General features: G+C 48.6%; 2 protein-coding genes across 2 annotated transcripts in view; both read right to left on the minus strand.

Annotated features, from left to right (window-relative positions):
- Positions 1-840: 840 nt before the first annotated feature.
- LOC113407527 (allograft inflammatory factor 1-like) lies at positions 841-9,327 on the minus strand. The gene is made up of 5 exons (XM_026656127.1): positions 9,259-9,327; positions 4,752-4,818; positions 3,811-3,852; positions 2,260-2,422; positions 841-1,009 (listed from the first exon to the last, which is right to left on the minus strand). Exons 1-5 carry the CDS (start codon positions 9,325-9,327, stop codon positions 841-843), a joined length of 510 nt encoding a protein of 169 aa, XP_026511912.1.
- An 8,844-nt stretch (positions 9,328-18,171) lies between these two features.
- The window catches only part of LOC112107412 (protein PRRC2C), a 112,921-nt gene continuing 110,938 nt past the window's right edge, over positions 18,172-20,154 (minus strand). Inside the window, exon 35 of the mRNA XM_026656194.1 lies at positions 18,172-19,951. Within this exon, the coding sequence (XP_026511979.1) occupies positions 19,691-19,951 (261 nt within the window). The 3' untranslated portion in view covers positions 18,172-19,690. The remainder of the gene's footprint in view (positions 19,952-20,154) is intronic.

Genomic DNA, 20,154 nt, shown 5'->3' on the forward strand with positions numbered 1-20,154 from the left:
ATAAATAAATAAGGAAGTGTTATTTACGCCTCATAAACACAAGAACGAGAGGTCACCAAATGAAATTAATAGGGAGCAGATTTAAAACAAATAAAAGGAAGTATTTCTTCACGCAATGCACATTCAGTCTGTGGAACTCTTTGCCAGGGGAAGTTGTGAAGGCCAAGACTATAACAGGGTTCAAAAAAGAACAAGAAAAATTCCTGGAGAATAGGTCCATCAATGGCTATTAGCCAGGATGGGCAGGGATGGTGCCCCTAGCCTCTGTTTGCCAGAATTTAGGAATGGACGACAGGGGATGGATCACTTGATGATTACCTGTTCTGTTTATTCCCTCTGGGGTACTGTTGGAAGACAGGATACTGGGCTAGATGGACCTTTGGTCTGACCCAGTCTGGACGTTATGCTCTTGAACAACCTGAGTAAGAACAATGGACAAATACAATTCTAGGTGCTAACTTGGAAGAGCTCAGGTTTATACCAGGCTCTACCACTGACCTGCTGAGAGCTGGGACGCATAACCTCACCTCCCTCTGGCTGTTTCCCTTGCCGCCTGTCTGATTATGTTTAGACGGTAGGCTCTTTGGGACAGAGACTGTCTTATGTTCCCACAGCACCTTCCACAACAGGGTCCTTAGGTGCAGCTATAATGCCAGCAATCAGCAGTTCTGCTCGTCTGCTGCAGCAGCTCAGACATGCTACAGTGCACTGTTGCTAGGCAGCTCTTTATTGGGGAAGGTCTGAGCTGGATGCACTCTACCACAGTACATTTGGTTTGCCTTCTCAGCAGGCTCTCCAGCCTACGAAGTGAGTCAGTCTCCACATTTCTTGGGCAGCTGGCTAGGTTTCAGAGCAGCCATCAGCTGGAGATGGGGGAGGTGGTGGGAGAGTGGTAAGAGGAGAGGGGACTCCGGAGAGAGTGCATTCCAAGTAGGTTACGTAGGGGCCAGCATTCATCAGGCTGGGCCTCTTCACGGCTCCTCCTCCTTTCCCATTGTAGTGCATGATCCTGGCAGCAGAGAGAGTGAACAGCAGGTGTCATGACAACAGCCAGGGGAACCACCACTGACACATCCTAGCTCTTATCTTTATCCCCAGGTTACAGCTGGGGAAACTGAGGCACAGAAGGGCAGTGACCCAGCAGAGCACTGCCTTTAATACCCCTTATGAACAATTAGTTCCTGCCCAAGTCCACCTTCCCCACAAACTCTTCTGAAAAGACTCCCCCCAGAAGAGGAAGGTTTGCTTTACCTGTGAAGGTCTTTGGATGACTAACTAGACAGTCTCCCCATTCTCTCTCTCCAGCCCTGATCTTTCCACTCCTGCAGCTGGAGTGGCCGGTGTCATCTCCAGCTAGACTGCACCAGTGGGCTGGGGCCAGAACATGGGCTGCAAAGACAGCAGGGGAATGTTCACACCTCAAGTGAGTGGTGAAGAGTCTCATGGAGACAAGTCACTGTGTAGCGTGAAGCTGGGAATACTCCTGATGCCTCCACCCCTGGAGCCTCAAGTTTGGGACCAAATGACTAGAGCCGGGCAGAGTCGGATTTTCAGCTATCATTCCATGGTGTTGGGCTGACCTACACCATTCAAATTCAATGGAGACCAGCTTCTGGCCCAGTTCATACTGCCAAGGAGCCACAGTGCTGCCCTCAGACATGACCCCAAGTGCCACTCCCATTGGAGTCCAGACACCAAGGCAGGCTGTGGCCTAGGTTTTGTCCTTCTGTACTTCTGAAAACTGCCCTGCTGACTTCAGTGGAGTTGTATGGGATGCTGGTTATGGTAGAACGTGACCTGCAATCTTTAGTCCTCCAGCCCATTGGTAAATGTGGCTAACCATTGACCTCAAATGTATGAGGGAGGTCTGATTCCCTAGTCAGAATAAGTTGTTTTGCCTTGGTAGCACAGAGATACTAAAGTTTCCTTATCAGAGTTGGGCCCCTAGCTTCTTGGGTAACTAACCAGTTAAAGGAACAGGCCCAGGGATCACCAAATGGACAGAAGCACAAGTTTTGCACTAGGTCAGCTCTTCCACCCTCTCTACAACAGCTGTACCATGCTAGTACCCAGATACTGCAGCGACGGGCAGGTTAGAAATAGCTGCGGATCTCCCAATAGCTCCTCTTGCCCTTTGTTGGAAGGCAAGTGTCACCCAGGGAACAACCAAAACCACAAATCAAATCCTTTCGATCATTAGCACGTTCAGCTCCTTCCCCAGGTCCAAGCCTGGAGATGCAGGTATGCTTTCATACGTACCGTTGGCACATGGTGGATCTGCGGCCCAGCATAACCATAGTGAAGTCCTTGTAAGGGACAGTGCTGCCTGTGTTCCCTGTGATTTCCTGGACCAGCGCCTTGAGCTCCAAGGTGCTTTGGAAAACCCCAAACTCCTGCAGTATCCTGCTCATTGTTGGATAATCTGAAACAACACCAGGCTCAGATATGGTCTGTATCACATGATCACAGGGGTTAGAGATGGAAGAGACCTATTTGGTCATTTACCACATCCCCCTCCCCATTGCTGCTCCAGAACTGGTTCTGTATTACTCAGATGTGGGCCTGGAGAGTTTTAAGCAGCATCTACACTGAGTATAAACCCAGTAGAAACAGCTGGGGTGGTTTTAGGTAGGTGCTTTACAATGAAGGAGAGAGCACTACAGAGTAGCATTGGTGCTACTGGATTCCTTAGTCTAATGAGTCAAAGGAATCTGATATAGTCTTCTAATCTGGGTAGTCCTCTAAAGGCTTTAAGCAAATAGAGTACAACTTGAACTCCGAAGTATCTACTCCCCCCCGCCCCCTTTTCACTCACAGGTTAAGGCTAGACCTTTGAAGGTGGCATGATCTCCCTCTCTGGTGGGGACAGCTGGTCAAGGTGAATATCCTGCCATGGGTTCTAACACATCCTTCAAGTTCACTATTGTTTTTGTGGGAAAGAATGGGACTGTATATGTACTTCATGCATGTGAAGAGGCCCTGCTCTCAGTCATCCAGGATTAGTCTACTGAAATGCAAAAGCACCATGGGCAGTGCAGGGGTGGGGAAATTTCAGATTCACCAACAGGAAGTTGTACAAGTGTGCAGCTGTAGCAGAAACTTTGGGACTTGCTACATCTCAGAGAGGCATACCAACCTCATGTGTGGAGGCAAAGGCAGCCCACTGCCACCCCCTCAAGAGTTCCCACCTACTTTCTAGAGGCAATGACTCATTACCCATAAGTCTTGCATCAGCTAGTCAAGGAAGCCACCCAGCAAGCACTTGAGCATGGCTTCAAAGTTCTCCCCATCTCAGGGCATCAGGCATTTTTCTCCCTTGTTAAGAAGCATTAAGGGACCCACTGGCAAAGGAGAGCTGTGGGACCCACCTCTGTTCCCCTAGGATGGTAGCTGCCAGCCTCACCACTCAGTCACCATCAGCATGAATGCTAAGCCCTCAGCACCAGAGACCTGATTCTCTGGCACCAAGGGAGATCTAGTTCCAGGGGAGGGGAAAGATTGCAGCAGGCAGTGGGGTAGACTCAAGGTGCCAATGGGCACAAGTAACCAGCATTGGCATGTTTTGCTTCCGCACAGGGGAGTGAGTATGGGGAGGAGGTGGGAGAGGGATCTTCTTGTGAAAGTGCAATGAGCTGCCTAGGGCCCCCACCCCTGTGAAATATGGGGATGTTAACTATGCTCGGATTCCACCGAGACATGGACACATCAAACCCCAATAGGTTGGTGCAGCAGATGGGCCTTCAGATCTGCTCTGGCAGAGGAGGAGGAGGGAAGCAGCAGTCACAAGCAAAGAGTTAAGCATCAATTTACCAATTTCTCCTGTGCGTGTGGCATCATATCCCATAAACATGTCTAGGAGAGAGAGAGGAGAGTCATCACCTGTCTACTAAGGGTGAGTGCAGCATCGACTCATTGATTTACATCAGTAGCCATTCTGCGCGCACTTCCATGGTGACTGCCTCGCCACCTGCACTGCCAACGTCCTCCACGCTCTGTAGGGGCCTGGCTGAAGAACGGGAGCTGTTTTCCCCATGCTAGAATCACTTAGTTCAAAGTTTCTCAGGGGATTTTTTTGGGGGACAAAAAAGGGGTTTTGTCCCCATTCTCTCTCTTGCCACTGAAAGAAGAAGAGGAGAACGGAGAAGCCTGACTTCACACACACTATTGTCATTTTTAAAGGCTAGATTTGACCCAGCAGCATCTGTAGTTCACATGTCAATTCACACATTTCCCATCGGGCAAACATAGCTCTTCAGGAGCATTCCCTCAGATTAGCTGGCTTCGCTCTCAAGTATTTGATGGTTTCATCTGAGCCTCTTTGATATCAAGAGCCAGATCCTGAACTGGGGTAAGCCAGCAATCAGCAAATTCACAGCAGATGAGGATCTGGCCCAAAGGCTGTGATGCCCCCACATCACCAGCACATGCCAACTCAACAGTGAAGTTATTTTAACCAGGGGATAAAGTCATGGGCTGCATTTGGCTTGTTCACCCCCAAGTCACCAGTTCCCCAGCGAGCAGGACATGGCACTGGTGGCCAATCTCAACACAGGGTCTGTATGTATTGACTAGTTCTTGGGGGGGGGGGGGGGGAGGAGAGGGGGAGAGTTAGAAGAGCATTTTGCACAGATCATTACACCTCCTGCTGCTTTAGCAACTTTCTCCCCTCCCCCAAGCCCAAACAGTCAGCTGCATTTTTAGGGCACTAAACCATTTCCTTCTCAGCTCCATTCTCCCTGGAACAGACTCACCCTTCAGCTGATCAAGCTTTGCCTGTAGATTTGGAATGTCTCGGAATGATTCATCAGCCAGGTACTCCTGTCCAGGCAAGAGAGGGGAGTTGGTCACCGGGCCTGGCAATAGCTCACGTTAAGCAATGAGCAAATATCAGCACTCAAGTAGGGGGACATGGTGAGAAACTATCCAGGTGTCCTCTGGATCAGTCTATTTCAGTCCTGGGTATGCCCTCTGCCAAGACTCCTTCAGCCTGAACTCCAGCACCCCCTGCTATGCCAGGCCAGCTGTGAAATGCCATGGGTTGAAAAAAAATTTAGCCGTGAAAAGACTCCACACAAATACCTGGAATTACTATGAGGAATAATGACAAGTTAAGAAACTCTCTTCCTTGTGCTCTCCTGCTCCAGCCACTGGAAGCTAACCACTACATGCTTCCCAGTTCATTGGCTCGGAGTTATCTCAAACGTCCTAGCGGCTAGTCAAAGTTCAGGGCCCCCCCAAGGGCATTCCAGAGGCAAACAGAAATTGACAGAGTCTGGCATTTTCTTGGACACAATCTTGTTTATTTACAAGGAACGTACGAAGTCCTGCTTCTCTAAATGCAGGAGGGACCAAAATCAAGGGAGAGCTTCTTTGCTTACAGGCCAACTCTTTTGCCAGCCCCAGACTCAGAAGCTCTCTCTAGTGTCTTCCAGGGTCATGCACTGTGCTTGTCCCTCCGTCTCCCCCAGGGGCCAGGCCCAGCTGGTCCTGCAGAGTGTGTCACTGTCTGTCTCTCAGGCAGAGATGGGGGAACCGAACCTGGGTATCCCACATTCCAGGTGAGTGCTCTAACCCCTGAGCTAAAAGTTGGGTTCCTCCTCTAGCCAGATTCTGACCAGGACCTGATGGGTTAGGTGGCCTCTGAGCACACCTATCAGATTGGGTACCACAGGTGAGAGAAGCAGAGGAACATCTACCTGTGACAGGTTCAGTCACAGAGACCCCCCCTTGGGACTGTCACCTGACATGCTGAGACTACCTCTGAGCCCGTTTTCCCTGCCATATTGCAACTCCAGAACCCTGCCTTGTTGAGCCAGACACGCCAGTCTGCTCCAACACAGACCCAGGGTCCGAATCATGTGCCCCAAAGCTGAAGACTTAACTGAAAACAGCTTAAGAAGTGCTCCTGTCTCTAGCACCCAGACACCCAACTCCCAATGGGATCCAAACCCCAAATAAATCCATTTTACTCTGTATAAAGCTTATACAGGGAAAACTCCTAAATTGTCCACCCTCTATAACACTGATAGAGAGATACGCACAGCTGTTTGCTCCCCCAGCTACTAATTACTTACTCTGGGTTCAATAATAAACAAGTGATTTTATTAAGTATAAAAAGTACGATTTAAGTGGTCCCAAGTAATAAAAGACAGAACAAAGTAAGTTACCAAGCAAAATAAAACAAAACGAGCAAGTCTAAGCCTAATACAGTAGGAAACTGAATACAGGTAAATCTCACGCTCAGAGATGTCCCAATAAGCTTCTTTCACAGACTAGACTCCTTCCTAGTTTGGGCCCAATCCTTTTCAGACCAACGTTGTCGCTTATGGCCTGGGTCCAGCAATCACTCACACCCCTGTAGTTACAGACCTTTGTTCCAGTTTCTTTCAGGCATCTCTATGGGGTGGAGAGACCATCTCTTGGGCCAGCTGAATACAAAATGGAGAGGCTTCCAGGGCCTTTTATATTCTCTCTCTTGTGGGCGGAAACCCCTTTGGTCTTCTGTGCAAAGTCACAGCAGCAAGGTGGAGTTTGTAGCCACCTGGGCAAGTCACATGTCCATGAATGATTCAGCTTTTTGCAGGCCGACACCATTGTTTACATGTTAGTTTGAATGTTCCCAGGAAAGCTCAGATGTGAATTGGCGTCTCCCAAGTCCATTGTCAGTTAAGTGTTTCTTGATTGGGCACTTACTGAGAATAGTCCTTTCTCAAGAAGCTGACCAAATGCTTCACTGAAGCTACTTAGAATCAAACACATTGAGATACAAGTACATAGGCAATATTCATAACTTAAAATACAAAAATCACACACACACACACAGCATAACCAGCAAATTACAACCTTTCCATAGACACCTTACTTGACCTCCTTTGTACAAGATTTGGTGCAACTATAGGACCTTGGTTGCAACAATGATCTATACGTTCACAGTTCATGTCAATAACATCACACTACCGTCTCTTGGTCTGTTCCTCGCACTAGCGCTCTAGGCATCCAGGTACCCATAGAGAAGCAGCAGCATGCATGCCCAAAGGCAGAAACATAGGCATCAAGGGAACTTCCACCCTGAAAATTTAGGCATCAAGTGAGTTCAGGCACCTGCAGGGTTTGGCAGGAGCCAAGTGGGGGTTTTGTGGATTGCAGAGGCACCCAAGTACCTTTGTGGATCTGGGCCTAAGTGACTTGCCCAACACTGCACAGGAAGTCAGTGGCAGAGAAAGGGATTGAACCCAGGTCTCCCCAATCCCAGTCTTGAGCCCTTCCCACTCAACTACCTTTCCTCTTAGGGCCCAGCTCCTACATCCCCCTTTATATCTTGCACTCCTGAGAGCTGAACATAAAGGGGGATCCATGATTAGACAGCCTCAGCTTCATAAACCTTAGTATTTTACATGAGGAGAACAGGGAGGTGATTTGACCTCTGTGCACATGGCATTGGTGAGAGCAGACCTGGAATACTGTCTCCAGTTGTGTGTGGGGGGTGTCACATTTTAAAGACAACATGGAAGTGTTGGAGAGGGTGCCAAAGAGAGCCACAAAAATGAGTCAAGGGCTGAAGAAAACACCTTTGCTTGAGCTCTTCGGTCTCTCACAGCATTTAGCTGATCAAAATGACGATTAAGAGGTGACCTGATTACAGTGCCTAAGTTCCTTCCTGGGGAGAAAACGCCAGGGACTATGGAGCATTTTAATCTAGCCAAGAAAGGCAGAACAAGACCCCGTGGCTGGCAGTTGGAGCCAGACTCTTGCCATTTGGAAATAGGGACACAGGTCTAACCACGAGGATTAACAACCATTGGAACAATTTCCCAAGGGAAGGGGTGGAGTCTCCACCTCTGGGAGTCTGGCTGCCTTTCTGGAGGAGATGCTGCAGCCAGACAAGTTAATGGCTCAATATAGGGGGAACTGTGGGAAATCTAAGGGCCAGATGACCCAATGGTCCCTGCTGGCCTTGAGTGCTGTGAAATGGGAGAGAAGGCCTGTCACTTTAAGAGGCTGTGGAATGGGAAGACAGCTCATGGCCATGGGCCTGAAGCCACGCCCCAGGCCTCTAGAAGGCCGTCTACACTTTGGGAACATCTGGACGCCTGTCTGAATGGCAGGACTTGGGCCCAACCCTTATTACCAGCATACACCTTCACTGGGGCTCGTTCCCTCATTATACAGAGAGACCAGCACAACAGCAGACCACAACAGAGCCTCGTTTCATATGTGTGGAGGGTTCTTGTGGCTATTGGCTCTGCTCATTTACCAGGCTCTCCACCAAAGTCACTTGGGGAGCAGGGCTTCCGTGAACAACGTTGTTACAGAGGTAAAACCACACCAAGCTCACAGCTGGCCAACAGCTGTGTTTCTATTGCTGACCTCCTCACAGGTCAATAATGGACCATGAAATGGTGTGAGCCAATTAGAGCACATATGCAAATATCTGCATCCTCATTGGCTTAAAGTCAATTTTCTACTAGTCGCTAGCATTTCTAGGGCCTCCTCTACTGGAGTAGCTAATGTTTACTTTCTGGATCATGAACTTTGTCTCCTAATGCAGTGAAGAATGTATTCAGAACCCACGTAATACAGAGAGACTCGATTCCACACATTTACACCAGCCGGAGTTACTCCAGGGTAAGAGAAAGTAGAATCAAGTCTTTTTCTTGGCTTAACTTCATGATTTGCTTTCCCTCAAGGTGTCTATTGACATTAGCCAATACATATGTTTTTGTTTAATAAATCTTCAGGTACATTATTTTGGGAGTCAACACCTACCTCCTAGGCAAGTTGAGAAGAGACAATAATTAACAGACGTGTATAAACAGGGCATTGGTAAGAATTCTACTAGCATATGGGAGAGCATGAAAGGTTTTTTTTTTTCAGTGCTAGGGGTTAGCTGAAATCTCTTGGCAAGCAGTTTATGTGCTTTCTGCATGATCTAAAATGCATCTTATCACAAGAAGATTGCAGAGAAATTCCCTTGGGAAGATAATCTTAATGAAATAGGAATTTATTATTTTTTTTTTTTTGAGAACTATAAGTCAATTTTTATCTTACCTTACTGTCACAAAGTTGATGACAAAAAGGGAAGATATACACCACTTTATCATAGGCTGAAGACTCAGGAATCCTTGATTTCATCTATTCTTGGTTGTTTGTTAGTTTTTTAAAGTTAAAATTGAACATACTGAGCAATTTTTTTTTAAATCTTGTGTTCCTTATATAAAGGAAGTACATGGTAGGAACTAGAAAATTTACTGCACCTACCTTGTTAACTAGACAAAATTCTTTCTCCTGCTTCTCCTGCATTTCACAATCCTTTGCTACAATACACATGAGAGAAAATTAAAAAAAACCCAAAAACTAAAAATGTTAAAGCCCAGCAGAAAATTTAGTTTTTTACCAGCCATTTTTTCCTTGCAAAAGAATGACCAGCTTTGTTAGCATAACTGAGGACCCTCCCCTTTATAGACTTCAGCAGCTGGCTTGACTTTGACCTGGGCTGACTGGAGGGATTTGCTGCCTAGTTGAAAGGCAGCTGTCACATTAAGCATGTCAGAGTTAAACTGAGGCAACTGAGAATAACAGAAGCAGGGGGGACAAGGCCCTTAGCATGATGCATATCAGCTGATTGCTCTTCATGGGCTGCAGTGCTGTAGCCATGTGGGTCCCAAGATATTAAAGAGACAAGGGGGTCACTTAACTCACATAATTGTGTGCTTGGTTATGGGAGAGCAACTAGCTCTGGTTACGAGAGGGGCATCTGAGCATCGTTAACAAGCTACTTAAAAAATATTGCAGGGGATTTTATCACTTAAAGCGTGCGAGTGAAACGTTGGAACATAGCTGCAGTGTGTGTTTGGGCTGACAGGGGTAGGGTACGGAAGCCAGGAGAGGACAGCGTTCAGTGGGCTGTTAGCAGAAAACTCCTTGCACGTCAGGCAGCGGAGCAGCTATTGCTTTGTCTGTTAAGCTCTGCCTTGGTTATGAGGCCTGGTTATATTCCAGAGGCCCCAGCCAAAGATCAAGGCAGCAGCATTGTGGTAGTTGCTATACAAATACATAGTAAGAGACAATTGCTGCCCTGTGGAGCTGCTGTAGACAGACATCACCAGCAGGAGGCAGGGCTGCACAGAGGGGTTTTGGGGGCCCAGGGCAAAATCTGAACCTGAGAACCCCCACCCTTCCCAGAATATTACCACCAAGATGGGAGCTGGAGCTCTGTCATTAACACCTACCCGCCTATCAGAATGATCATAAGGAACGTTGGTTGGATTTCGTTGGTGCGATCCCAGCTGTGCTGTGTTGGGAGCTGGCACAGGTGTGTGACAGAGGCCCAGCCAGAAGGCATTTTTGGGCAAGCGGTGTGCAAAGCCCCACAATGCAAGCTGGGGTCCAATCCCTGCTCTCAGTCACTGCAGGGTAAATCAGGAGTAGCGTGGCTGACATCAGCAGTGCTGCTCCAGATGTACATGGGTGTGGCTCAGAGCCGGGGTGGGATGTCATGGCTTTCCCATGTGATGAGGGGCTCGGAACCTTCTGCCACACGTGTTGTGGAGGGAGCCCGCAGCTTGGACTGGAGCGAGCGGCAGAGAGAACAGCTTTCAATTTGGGAGGGGAGCTGGGTGGCATTCGGGTCTCCGCAGCCCCTCGCGCAGGGTGAGTTCATTTCTGTTCTATTGCTACCGGGGAGAAAGCAGCTAGGGCCAGCGTGGTGAGCGAGGGGTGATACAGTGGCCCCAGCATCAGTGCTCTTAGGGAGTAAAAATCCCCACACCCACTAAGTCACACTCACCGCCAGGAAATGTCCCTCTCTTTGGGGCCAGGATGCTCTTCACAAGGGTCAGCAGTTAGCTGCACCCGCGCTAAACACTACGGTAAGCCATAGCTAGGGGAGGCTGGGGAGGTGCAGGGTACAAAGGGTTAATGGTGCAGTTTAGAATCAAAGGAAGGATCAATGTGTTCCCTGCGGCTGGCAGAATGTCCGTCCGTGTCTCCAGCGGGTGGCTGGAGCACTGATGAGGTCTATAAGGCTACTAGTGCTACGTATCGAGGTGGGTTTGATCCCACCGATGAGCTGCATAGGGGGATAATGGCAGAGGTGGTGAGACCCTTTCCTGGGGAAAGTGGGGCAGTTCTAGGAGCAAGGTGTGACCAGAGGGGTGGGGACTGTGTTTCCCAGGAGATTAGAGTGTTCCATGAGATGAGGAAGTAGGAAGGCAGGTGTCTTTTCAATCCCACCCATTTAAAGGAGGAGGCAGGTATGGCTGGATCCTACCCTAGCAAGACAGCAGAGCCGTCCATGCCATAGTCTGAATAGCCCCAGACTGACTGGTGAGTCATTACCCTATCCTGAGGTCCTACATATTCTACTATACCAGCAAATATTGCTTAGCAAAGCCAGAAAGGGTGTGGAGGCAGATAGGGCCAGTTATGAACTTGCCCGCCCAGTGCATGGGGTCAGCTTGTAGATCTTTTAGCTGTGGTGTGGAGTATGCCTCCTGGGCTCACCTTGCAGACCCACCTGTGCTGGGATGAGAAGGGGATCAGTGCCCCATAACACAACTCGCCTGAGCTGTGCTCTGGCCTGGGTGCAGGGTGCACGCACTGTGCTGGGTAGGGAGTGGAGTGTGTACTTTTCTGTGCGGGGAGACGGGAATACGCCCTGAGTGGCATGTGAAACTCCTGCAGGCCCCACTCTCTCTGCATGCTGGGGGCTTGGCCACTCAGGGCAGCGAGGTGGAAATAGACCCTTGGAAGCGCCGTGTGACCAATTTCTCTTTCCCCCCACAGGCCAGGGAGCAACGAGCTCAGACGCAGACGTGAGCTGATCACGGCGGTGAAGGAGGGACAGAAATGCACTGGGACACCTGCCATGGTTCCCCCTTGTCCTGGTCCAGCCAGCCACGCTGCCTCCTCCCGGGACCCAGGTTCGTCCCTGCGAGCGCTGGGGTATCAGCCTCCATTGCCCAGCAGATTCACACTTCACCCGCTGGGCCGCAGGACGTGCCCTCACCAGGAGCTGCTGGCTCAGGTTGACCGGAGTCCCACTTCCCCCATCTCTGCGAGCTGCGCTCTCTACAACCGGCCCCTGAATACAGTCCCTCTGGTGGGGCCACGGGCTCAGGTCATGGCGAGGCCCACACCTCCCGCCACAGGAAGTCGCTTTGTCTACCCCACGGCCAGGCCTGTGCCTGCATTGTCCCACGTGGATCACAGCTGTACGCCTCCTCTCTCCACCAGCTGGGGCTTCTACTCCAGGGATCAGAGCTTGTCCCTTCCCTGGGAGCCCATGGAGCGAGCTAAGCAGAGCCCCACTCTGCCTGTGCCCAGATGCTACGCAGTGTACTCCATGGACAGGAGCTCAGTGCCTTATCTGGCCCCGGGGGCTCCGGCTGGCCGGAGCCCTACTCCACCTCTGCCCAGGACTTACGCCATTTACTCCCTCGAGCGGACCTTGTTCTCTCACCTGGACCCCTCAGTGCAGCCTGGGCTGGGATCTTCTTCTGTCCCAGTCAGCTGCGCTGTTTATTCCATGGACAGCTCGTCTCCCAGCCCAGAACCGCTAACTCAGCCTACTCCTGACTCCCCTCTATTCCCACCACTTCTGCTGGCGGTGTACTCTGCGGGCCAGAGGTGCTGTCCCCCTCACCTGGAGCTGCTCTCGCAGATTGACCGCAGCTGCACTCCCCCGGTCTCAGCCAGCTGTGCTGTCTACTCTCGGGACGCTCCACTCGACCCTTCGCCCGGATGGCTCGCGCCAAGCACTTAGCCCTGGGGGCCGTGCTGGCTAATCGCCGGAGCAGCGACCCATCAGTTCCTGTTCCTCCAACTCACCAGGCTTCTTGCCCTTCTGTGCTGACCTGGCCCAGGCCTCCCCTGGCATTGTGGCACCGTGCACAGCCTGCAGTTCCCTGCCCAGAGGGACTTTCCTCGCTGCTTCCTGGCACAACTCTCCTGCTTCAATCTCAGCACCTCAGAATAAAGCAAGAGCAGCTCGCCAGTGGGCTCCACCGCCTCTCGGGTGTTCTTGGTCTCCCACAGGGTACCGGCAGGGCCCCCACTGGATCCTAAGCTCCTAGTGATCCACAGAACAGGGCAACCCAAGGAACAACTGGGCAAACAACCCATGTCTTCTGCCCCCTCACTGCTCTTGTAATGGCCTCATCCCAACCTGGCGGGGCCACAAGAGAGTCACGCTGTTGCCAGGTCCCGGTCAGTCCTTGGACATCTTGGCTGGGAAGGGCCAGGCTTGCTGTGGGGTTAGTGATGTGACTGCCTGGCCCTCAGAAATAAATAGGACTCGGAGCCATCACCGTGTTTCACCCAGGGCCCCGAATGCAGAGCAACTGGGGGTGACAGTGGGCTTGACTGCCCGGGGCTGGATTTCAAACAATGGCTAAGGGGGAAAGGCTCCCTAAGCTAGCGAGGCCCTGGGATTCTCACCATTAACAGAGGGCTGGGTTCCAACCCTCCAACACACCTGGTGTAATATCTGCCCTCACGTGGCGTCCCATCAGGCCGACTGGCCCAGAATGCTTTGCCAGTCCCGTACGCCTCAGTCAGCTCCCTTGTCAGAGGTGTTACAGTAGCCCAGGAAGCCATGTAACGGGGTCTCTTCCCACTGGCAGAGTTATGGCAGGAGGGAAAATGGGGAAGGGAGGAGGGTGAGAATGAGAACTAGGGGCAGAGCCAGTGGTTGGGCTAAAATAACGGAGATTTGGTAAGTTTCTAGGTGAACCGTTGCCCTCTACTCGATTGAAACAGAACAGTCCAGTGGATATCATAGACCATGTACTGCTAGCCATGAACGAATGGCGATTCTCCCTTGAGTGGAGGTATGGGGACAGGGGCATGATTTTAGAGCAAATAGGCCTGAGGTCTAGCTCAGGGACCGAGGCAGAGGGACCACAGTGCTGCAGCTGTGAAGTTTCAAGCAGCCGCAGTGACCTCTCTGCAATTACTTGCTAGCAACAGATCCACTGCAGTAACTAAGAAACTTTCGCCCCCCAAATGGCTCAAGCGCTGAAGCTGCGTGAGACATCACAAATGTTTGGGTGACTTTTTGGTACCTCTGCACAGCTTAAGGCCGATCCAGACACAGGTTTTGTACTGGTTTTTGGATGGTATGGCCAGGTAACTGATGGGAACAAGCAGTCGTGACACTAGCACCCATAAAGCAGCGTGGCTGCGTCCCCAGTAAGGTTTCCAAGCTGATGTAGGTCAATCAGTACAAACACTGGCTGTCTCCACTGCATTGTAAACCCGGGTCTGGACAATTGCTGGACCCGGGTCTCACCACTATGCTAACGCGTCCACACTGCACTGTGCAGCCTTTCTGACTCCGGTCTGTGGTTTGAGCTGGGTCCCCCACTGCAAAATGACAGGGCTTGGACCTGAATCTCGGCAGGACTCAGGCTGACACCTAGGGTGACCAAATGTCCAGATTTTATAGGGACAGTCCCGATATTTGGGGCTTTTTCTTATATAGGCTCCTATTACCCCCCCACCCCGTCCCGATTTTTCACACTTGTTGTCTGGTCACCCTACTGACACCCCACCTCACTAGCAGGATCCAAGTCAGGCTCATTTGTGTGTGGACGGAAGTCAGACTTGGGCTCAAACCTTAGTCAGAGCCGACACTTGGATGTGCAGTGCAGACATACCCTCTGTGTCTAAAGCAGCCCTTCATTTCTTTTGGCAACGGAAATTCTCAGGTCCCAAAGATTTCCAGCCTGTCCCCCAGCTTGGCTCAGCATCTCCTGGTGCCAGTCAACTGGCTGCTCAGAGCTGATTGGGTGCAAGCAGAACAGATGGCTTTGCTACCTGCTTAGGTACTTACAGGGCCACCACGACCCACAGTATCTGAGTATCTATCTTTAACGTATTTCCTCTCAACACCCTGATGAGGTAGAACAGTGCTGTTATCCCCTTTTGAAAGCCAGGGACCGAGGCAGAGGGACCCCAAGGCCCGGATCCTCAAAGGTATTTCAGCACCTAACACTCAACAGGAGGGTTAGGGACCTAACTACCTCTGAGGGCCTGGGCCTTAGTGACTTACCCAGCAAGAGGCACTGTGGCCTACTGCTGGTGCTGTGACCCACAGGAAGCCTGTTGCCGAGCCAGGAATTGAATCTTTGTCTCCCTAACTCCACACAAGTGTCCTAACCATAATGTGATCCTTCCTTACTCTAGAAGACTTGAACTCGCTGTATGTCAGTGCTGCTCAGGTTCAAAGGCCACAGCCTGTCGCCAGGAGCCACCCAGTTACCGTTGCTAAGCTCACACAATTAGATTTACTGCCGTACTTGGGGGACTCTTCCCTAGATCTGGTTTCTGAATCTCTAGCCTGACAAACCCCAGCTCCTGCAATGTAAACACATCTCAAGGTCTATCACTGTGCAGGAGCAATAACTGCTTTGTTCAGCAAGGGTCCCTACGCAACAGCAACCGGCAGAGTAAATGTACAGCAAACAGGCAAGGGTAGAGATTTGCAATGTCAACAGGCCTCCACTTCCTGGGATCACTACGCAGGGCTGCTTCGCACTCCTATTTACTACCCATCAGCATCTCACTGATTGGCCATCTTATTGCAACCGGGTGCTGTGGAAATGGACTGCTGTTGCTGTAATCAGTGTGTAAGGCCACCACTTCTAGCAGAGGCAATTCTTCAGGCTGGCCTGGCTGTTGCTGCTGAGGGGCAGCTTTAGTCACAAGTGAGCTGCATTCAAAGGTCAGAACATTTGGTTATGGGTCTGCTCAGCCCTGTGGCCCCTTTTAAAAGCCAAAACACTTTTAAAAAGGAGATACAGCTCATCTGGACCTTGCCACGGAGAACCACCTGTGACACTGACAGCAACGATGGTGGGTGAAATTTTCAAAAGCACCTAAGTGACTTTGGAGGCTAAGGCTATATGATAGACTTCTGCCAGCACATCTGTGTCAGTCAGGGACACGAGCAGATGTGATCCGTGACCAACATCATTGTGCCAGCAGCAGAAGCTGCTAGCATAGGCCCAGTTATATCAGCGTAGCTTTTACCGGGGTAGCTTGTTTCACTCCTGGGGGATGGTGGCGGTGGTTTTACTATTCAGCTACAAAACACAGCTTTACCAGTATGGCTGCATCCACACTAGCCATACTTTGTCAGTTTAAGACCCTGGTATAATAAAGCGCTCCTCATGTAGACATAGCTGAAGTCAGAAGCAGGCTCACAAATCACGTGGGTGCTTTTGAAAATTTAATCCTCTGGCTTGATCTATACTCAAAAAGTTTTGCAGCCATAGCTGTGCCCATTACAACGGGGAAGAGGGAGAAATTCACACCCCACCTGTTAAATCACACCACTGTTAAACCAATCACACTCCTACCTGTTAAAGCTATGCCCGCAAATGCCCTAGTGTAGACTCAGTTATATTGACAAAAAAGTCCCTTTGCCAGCATAGGTTTTTTTTGTTTTTTGTTTTGGAAACTTTGCCCATATAAGCTGCGCTTCCACAAGGAGGGTTTGCGGGTATAACTGCACTGGGCGAACCCTTTTGTATGGAGACAAGACCTTTGGTCTCCTATGGAATTTGCCATGACAGTATTTTTAATTTGATCGTTTGTGACCACGGTTGAATGCAAGCCCCATGGCTGAACAGGACATACCCACTTGCATATGTTTGAAAGGCGCAACTAGCAGGAGGAAGAGACGTATAAACTAGTACACCACTCTTCTTTTTGTCTGCTGGTTATTGCATCTTTAGTGTCCTAGTCCCTTTTGCTGTAGGTCTACTGAACTGCTGGCTCTTCTTGTCAGTTACATGCCCCACTGGAAGTGCTCTGCATATGCTAACCTTCTCCCTTCTTCTACTTTAACTCTTTCCAAGCCATGGCCTTCAGTCTGGTTCCTTTTGGGTACAGGGAAGACCAATCTTTCCATACACTTTCCTCCAGTACCTCAACATGGCGTAACAGAACAGGCCACCAGCTTCTGCAAAAGCAGCTGCTGAAATCTTGCTATTGGCTTATTTCTTAATTCTGCAGTTTGGTCACATTCTTTGGAGGCGATGGACCCTAAGATAAATCGAGACATTTCCAGGTAATTATGAAGCAAGAGCACACTCTAGTGGCCAATTAAAGAACATACACGTATGTTTAACTAATTTACTATCATTTTAGGGATGCTTATGCTCAAATAAATTCGTTAGTCTCTAAGGTGCCACAAGTACTCCTGTTCTTTTTAATTACCTTGTGTTTCAGATGCCAGTTCCATCTGGCTGTTTGCAATGGAGGGAAGGATGTTGCAACTTGCAGGGTTAAAGGGGTTGAACATCTCGGCAGTCAGACACCATGCTGAAGACGACATTAGAAACACTAAGAATGATCAAAGCTTCTGGGTTTAAAGTGAATATTTGCTTTATACTCCTAAGAAGGGCTTCCAAAGGTGTCAGCTAATGGCACATTTTCATGCATTTTAGGTAGATTGTGTAGTGGTGAACTGGCTGCCGGAATTTAGAAAACCTTCATATTACAGCAGTTTGGGGAAATGAAATAAGTAATGTACTTGGAATTTTTGTACTTCTTTTACTACTCTGGAACATGTGTTTATATCGCGACCCTCTCCTGCTTGACCTGGCAAATCATGATCTTGTGTTTAATGGTCTGTCACTATGAATGACTGCGGTATCTGAACGACCAGAATTGTCATTATAAACGGGCTATGACCTGATCCCTATGGGAGTCAGACAGGAATTCTCGCCTCCTATTTTACTCCATGAAGTGCACAATTGCCCAGAAGCATTATGGGAGGTTTATTTCATGCTCTTAAGCATCAGATATTGGCCAGTGCTGGAGGCAAGATACATGAAATGATAAACTAAGTCTGATCGGGTATGGCTAAGCTATGTCCCATTAGCTCTTCACTGGAGGATTAATAGGAGAGAAATGGACTGAGGGAGGCAAGCCTTGTTGACCATATATAAGCTGTTTTAGAAATTCAACTGCTATAAATTTTCTTCCTAAACCATAACGTATGCCATTCATACAGCAAAAGTGATACCTCACACATTCTTTTTTGCCTGTAAGCATGTAGACTAATGGATTATAAAATTACCAGGATACTTTATTTAGAGAATACTTTATTAGTTTCTGTAATCAAACCCATGTAAATAAGACCTTACATATTTAATACAGTGTATTACCCCTGTACAAATGGAAAAAAATTAAGTTGAACATTTCTAGACCAATATGGCTGTTAATTTCTGTACAATGCCAACTCACAGTACAAGTGGGATACTTTTTTCCAAAGTTGACATCACAGCTAAAGTTTCCAAAAATTCAAATTATATATATATTTATATAAAAAGATAACCAATAGCGATTCACTAGGCATCAATAGCAGCAACAGCCTTTCCAGCTTCTGCAGTCATCTGAACAAAATTATACACATTAGACTTTCAGCGTACTTCCTTCCAAAAAGTAAAAAACCAAAAAATCCCAGAAAAAAACAGCAAATTCTGTTACTGATGTGGTACCTGGTGCCTTTTATTAGCTTCTCAATCATTGTCTGGAAGAAAACATTATTAAAAACAGCTCTGGTATAGCACAGTCACTACTACATATCATAAGCAGGTACAGGATATTTTACATTCACAGAAGTATCATACAGTACTGTCCTACAGCTATAATAATAGAGGATACAATTAAAAAGGCATTATTTGACTTGATTTCTACTTTCCAGCACACAGTGGGCAAGAAGGAGGTGCGATGCAGCTCTGACATAAGAATGCACCTTTTTAGATAAGGTTCTCTTTACTCTGATAAAGTTTCTCTTTAATCTAGCAGCACAGTTCTAAGTGCTCATTGCTCTATACAGACAAAAGCTGGAAACTGGTTAAAGACTACTGGCTTCATACAAGGATAGCCAAACAGAAGTGAACAGAACTCATTTGACTATTAATGCAATTAGGCTTTTAAATCCAAGGGGTGAATGTCTGAGGGGGTATGGGTGTAGAGAGTAGCGTGTGTGCCAAGCGACACTTTACTGTCGTGATCTAAATACATCATCATATCAAACAAAAGCAACAGCAGTCAAACACTGCCTTTTTAGGGAAATTTGACACAATGTCAATGTCACTAATTGTGTTCTGTTACTTTAGATGCCATGTGGTGAAGGATAAGCTACTCTATGTGACTTGCCAATTATATTAATTCCCATTTCTTTATTGCAAAACAGCAGCCTCTCAAGTCACTAAAGTAGTAAAAATAACACACCTTACTCTGTCCAGCACTGTCTGTCTTCAGACTGCATGACTGGAGAGAGACAGCTTATAAAAGATGAAATAGCAGCTGAAGAACAGCAGAGCATGAATAAAAGAGTATTCATCCTCCCAGCTCTTCAGCCACCTTCTCCCCTGCTGTGCTATTTCCCATTATGTATCTGGATGGCATACAGATGTGTATGTCAATATACCCACATACACTCCACCAAAGGCAGACCTCATGCTATGTTAGAGAAGCTGCAAGCCCAAAGAGACTGCGAGCTTTATTGGACCTGCAGCTGTTTATGTCTGTCAATGCCAGTAGCGTCTATCTCCCTTTATACTGTTTGGAGCCATGAAGGGATAGAAGACTATTGTTTTGCCCTTTGGGCTACGGGTTCACGCTGCTGTCATCTCTCACCCCGCCCTGCCCCCCAGCTTCATAGAAACACAGACTAAGATTTTGTTTCTTCTGTCTTGATTGCCTGAGGTTTGATTGGTCCAGTTCTAACAGGTTTTGTGGTGGCAGCAGGCGCAGGGGTGGGCTTTTCCTCCACTTTGTCCTGGCAGACCCCTGAGGAGTCTGTCATTGCCTCAGCGGGTTTGCTTCCACTTTCGTCCACTTTTTGAGCTTTGCCTCCTGTTGGTTTGCTCGGTTGTTGCTGCTCAGAAAAAAACCTGTGTGTGGATTGAAGAACCTCTGCTCTCTGTTTCGCCTTAAAAAAGGGAAAAACACACATTTACTGATAGAACTTTAAGATAAAGGTATTTATTTCTTGTAGGGGTTACATTTTAAAAAGTTTCATGACCAATCAGATCGATCAGGATTTCCCCAAAGGGCAACATCTTGCTATGCTTTTAGTTTCTTCCCCAGGCACCCCTGGGCTTGAAAATGCCTTTCAATATAAAAATAAGTGTA

This window comes from Terrapene carolina, unplaced genomic scaffold, assembly GCF_002925995.2.
Source record: "Terrapene carolina triunguis isolate 2854851 unplaced genomic scaffold, T_m_triunguis-2.0 Scaffold212, whole genome shotgun sequence".
NCBI classification, from domain to species: domain Eukaryota; kingdom Metazoa; phylum Chordata; order Testudines; family Emydidae; genus Terrapene; species Terrapene triunguis.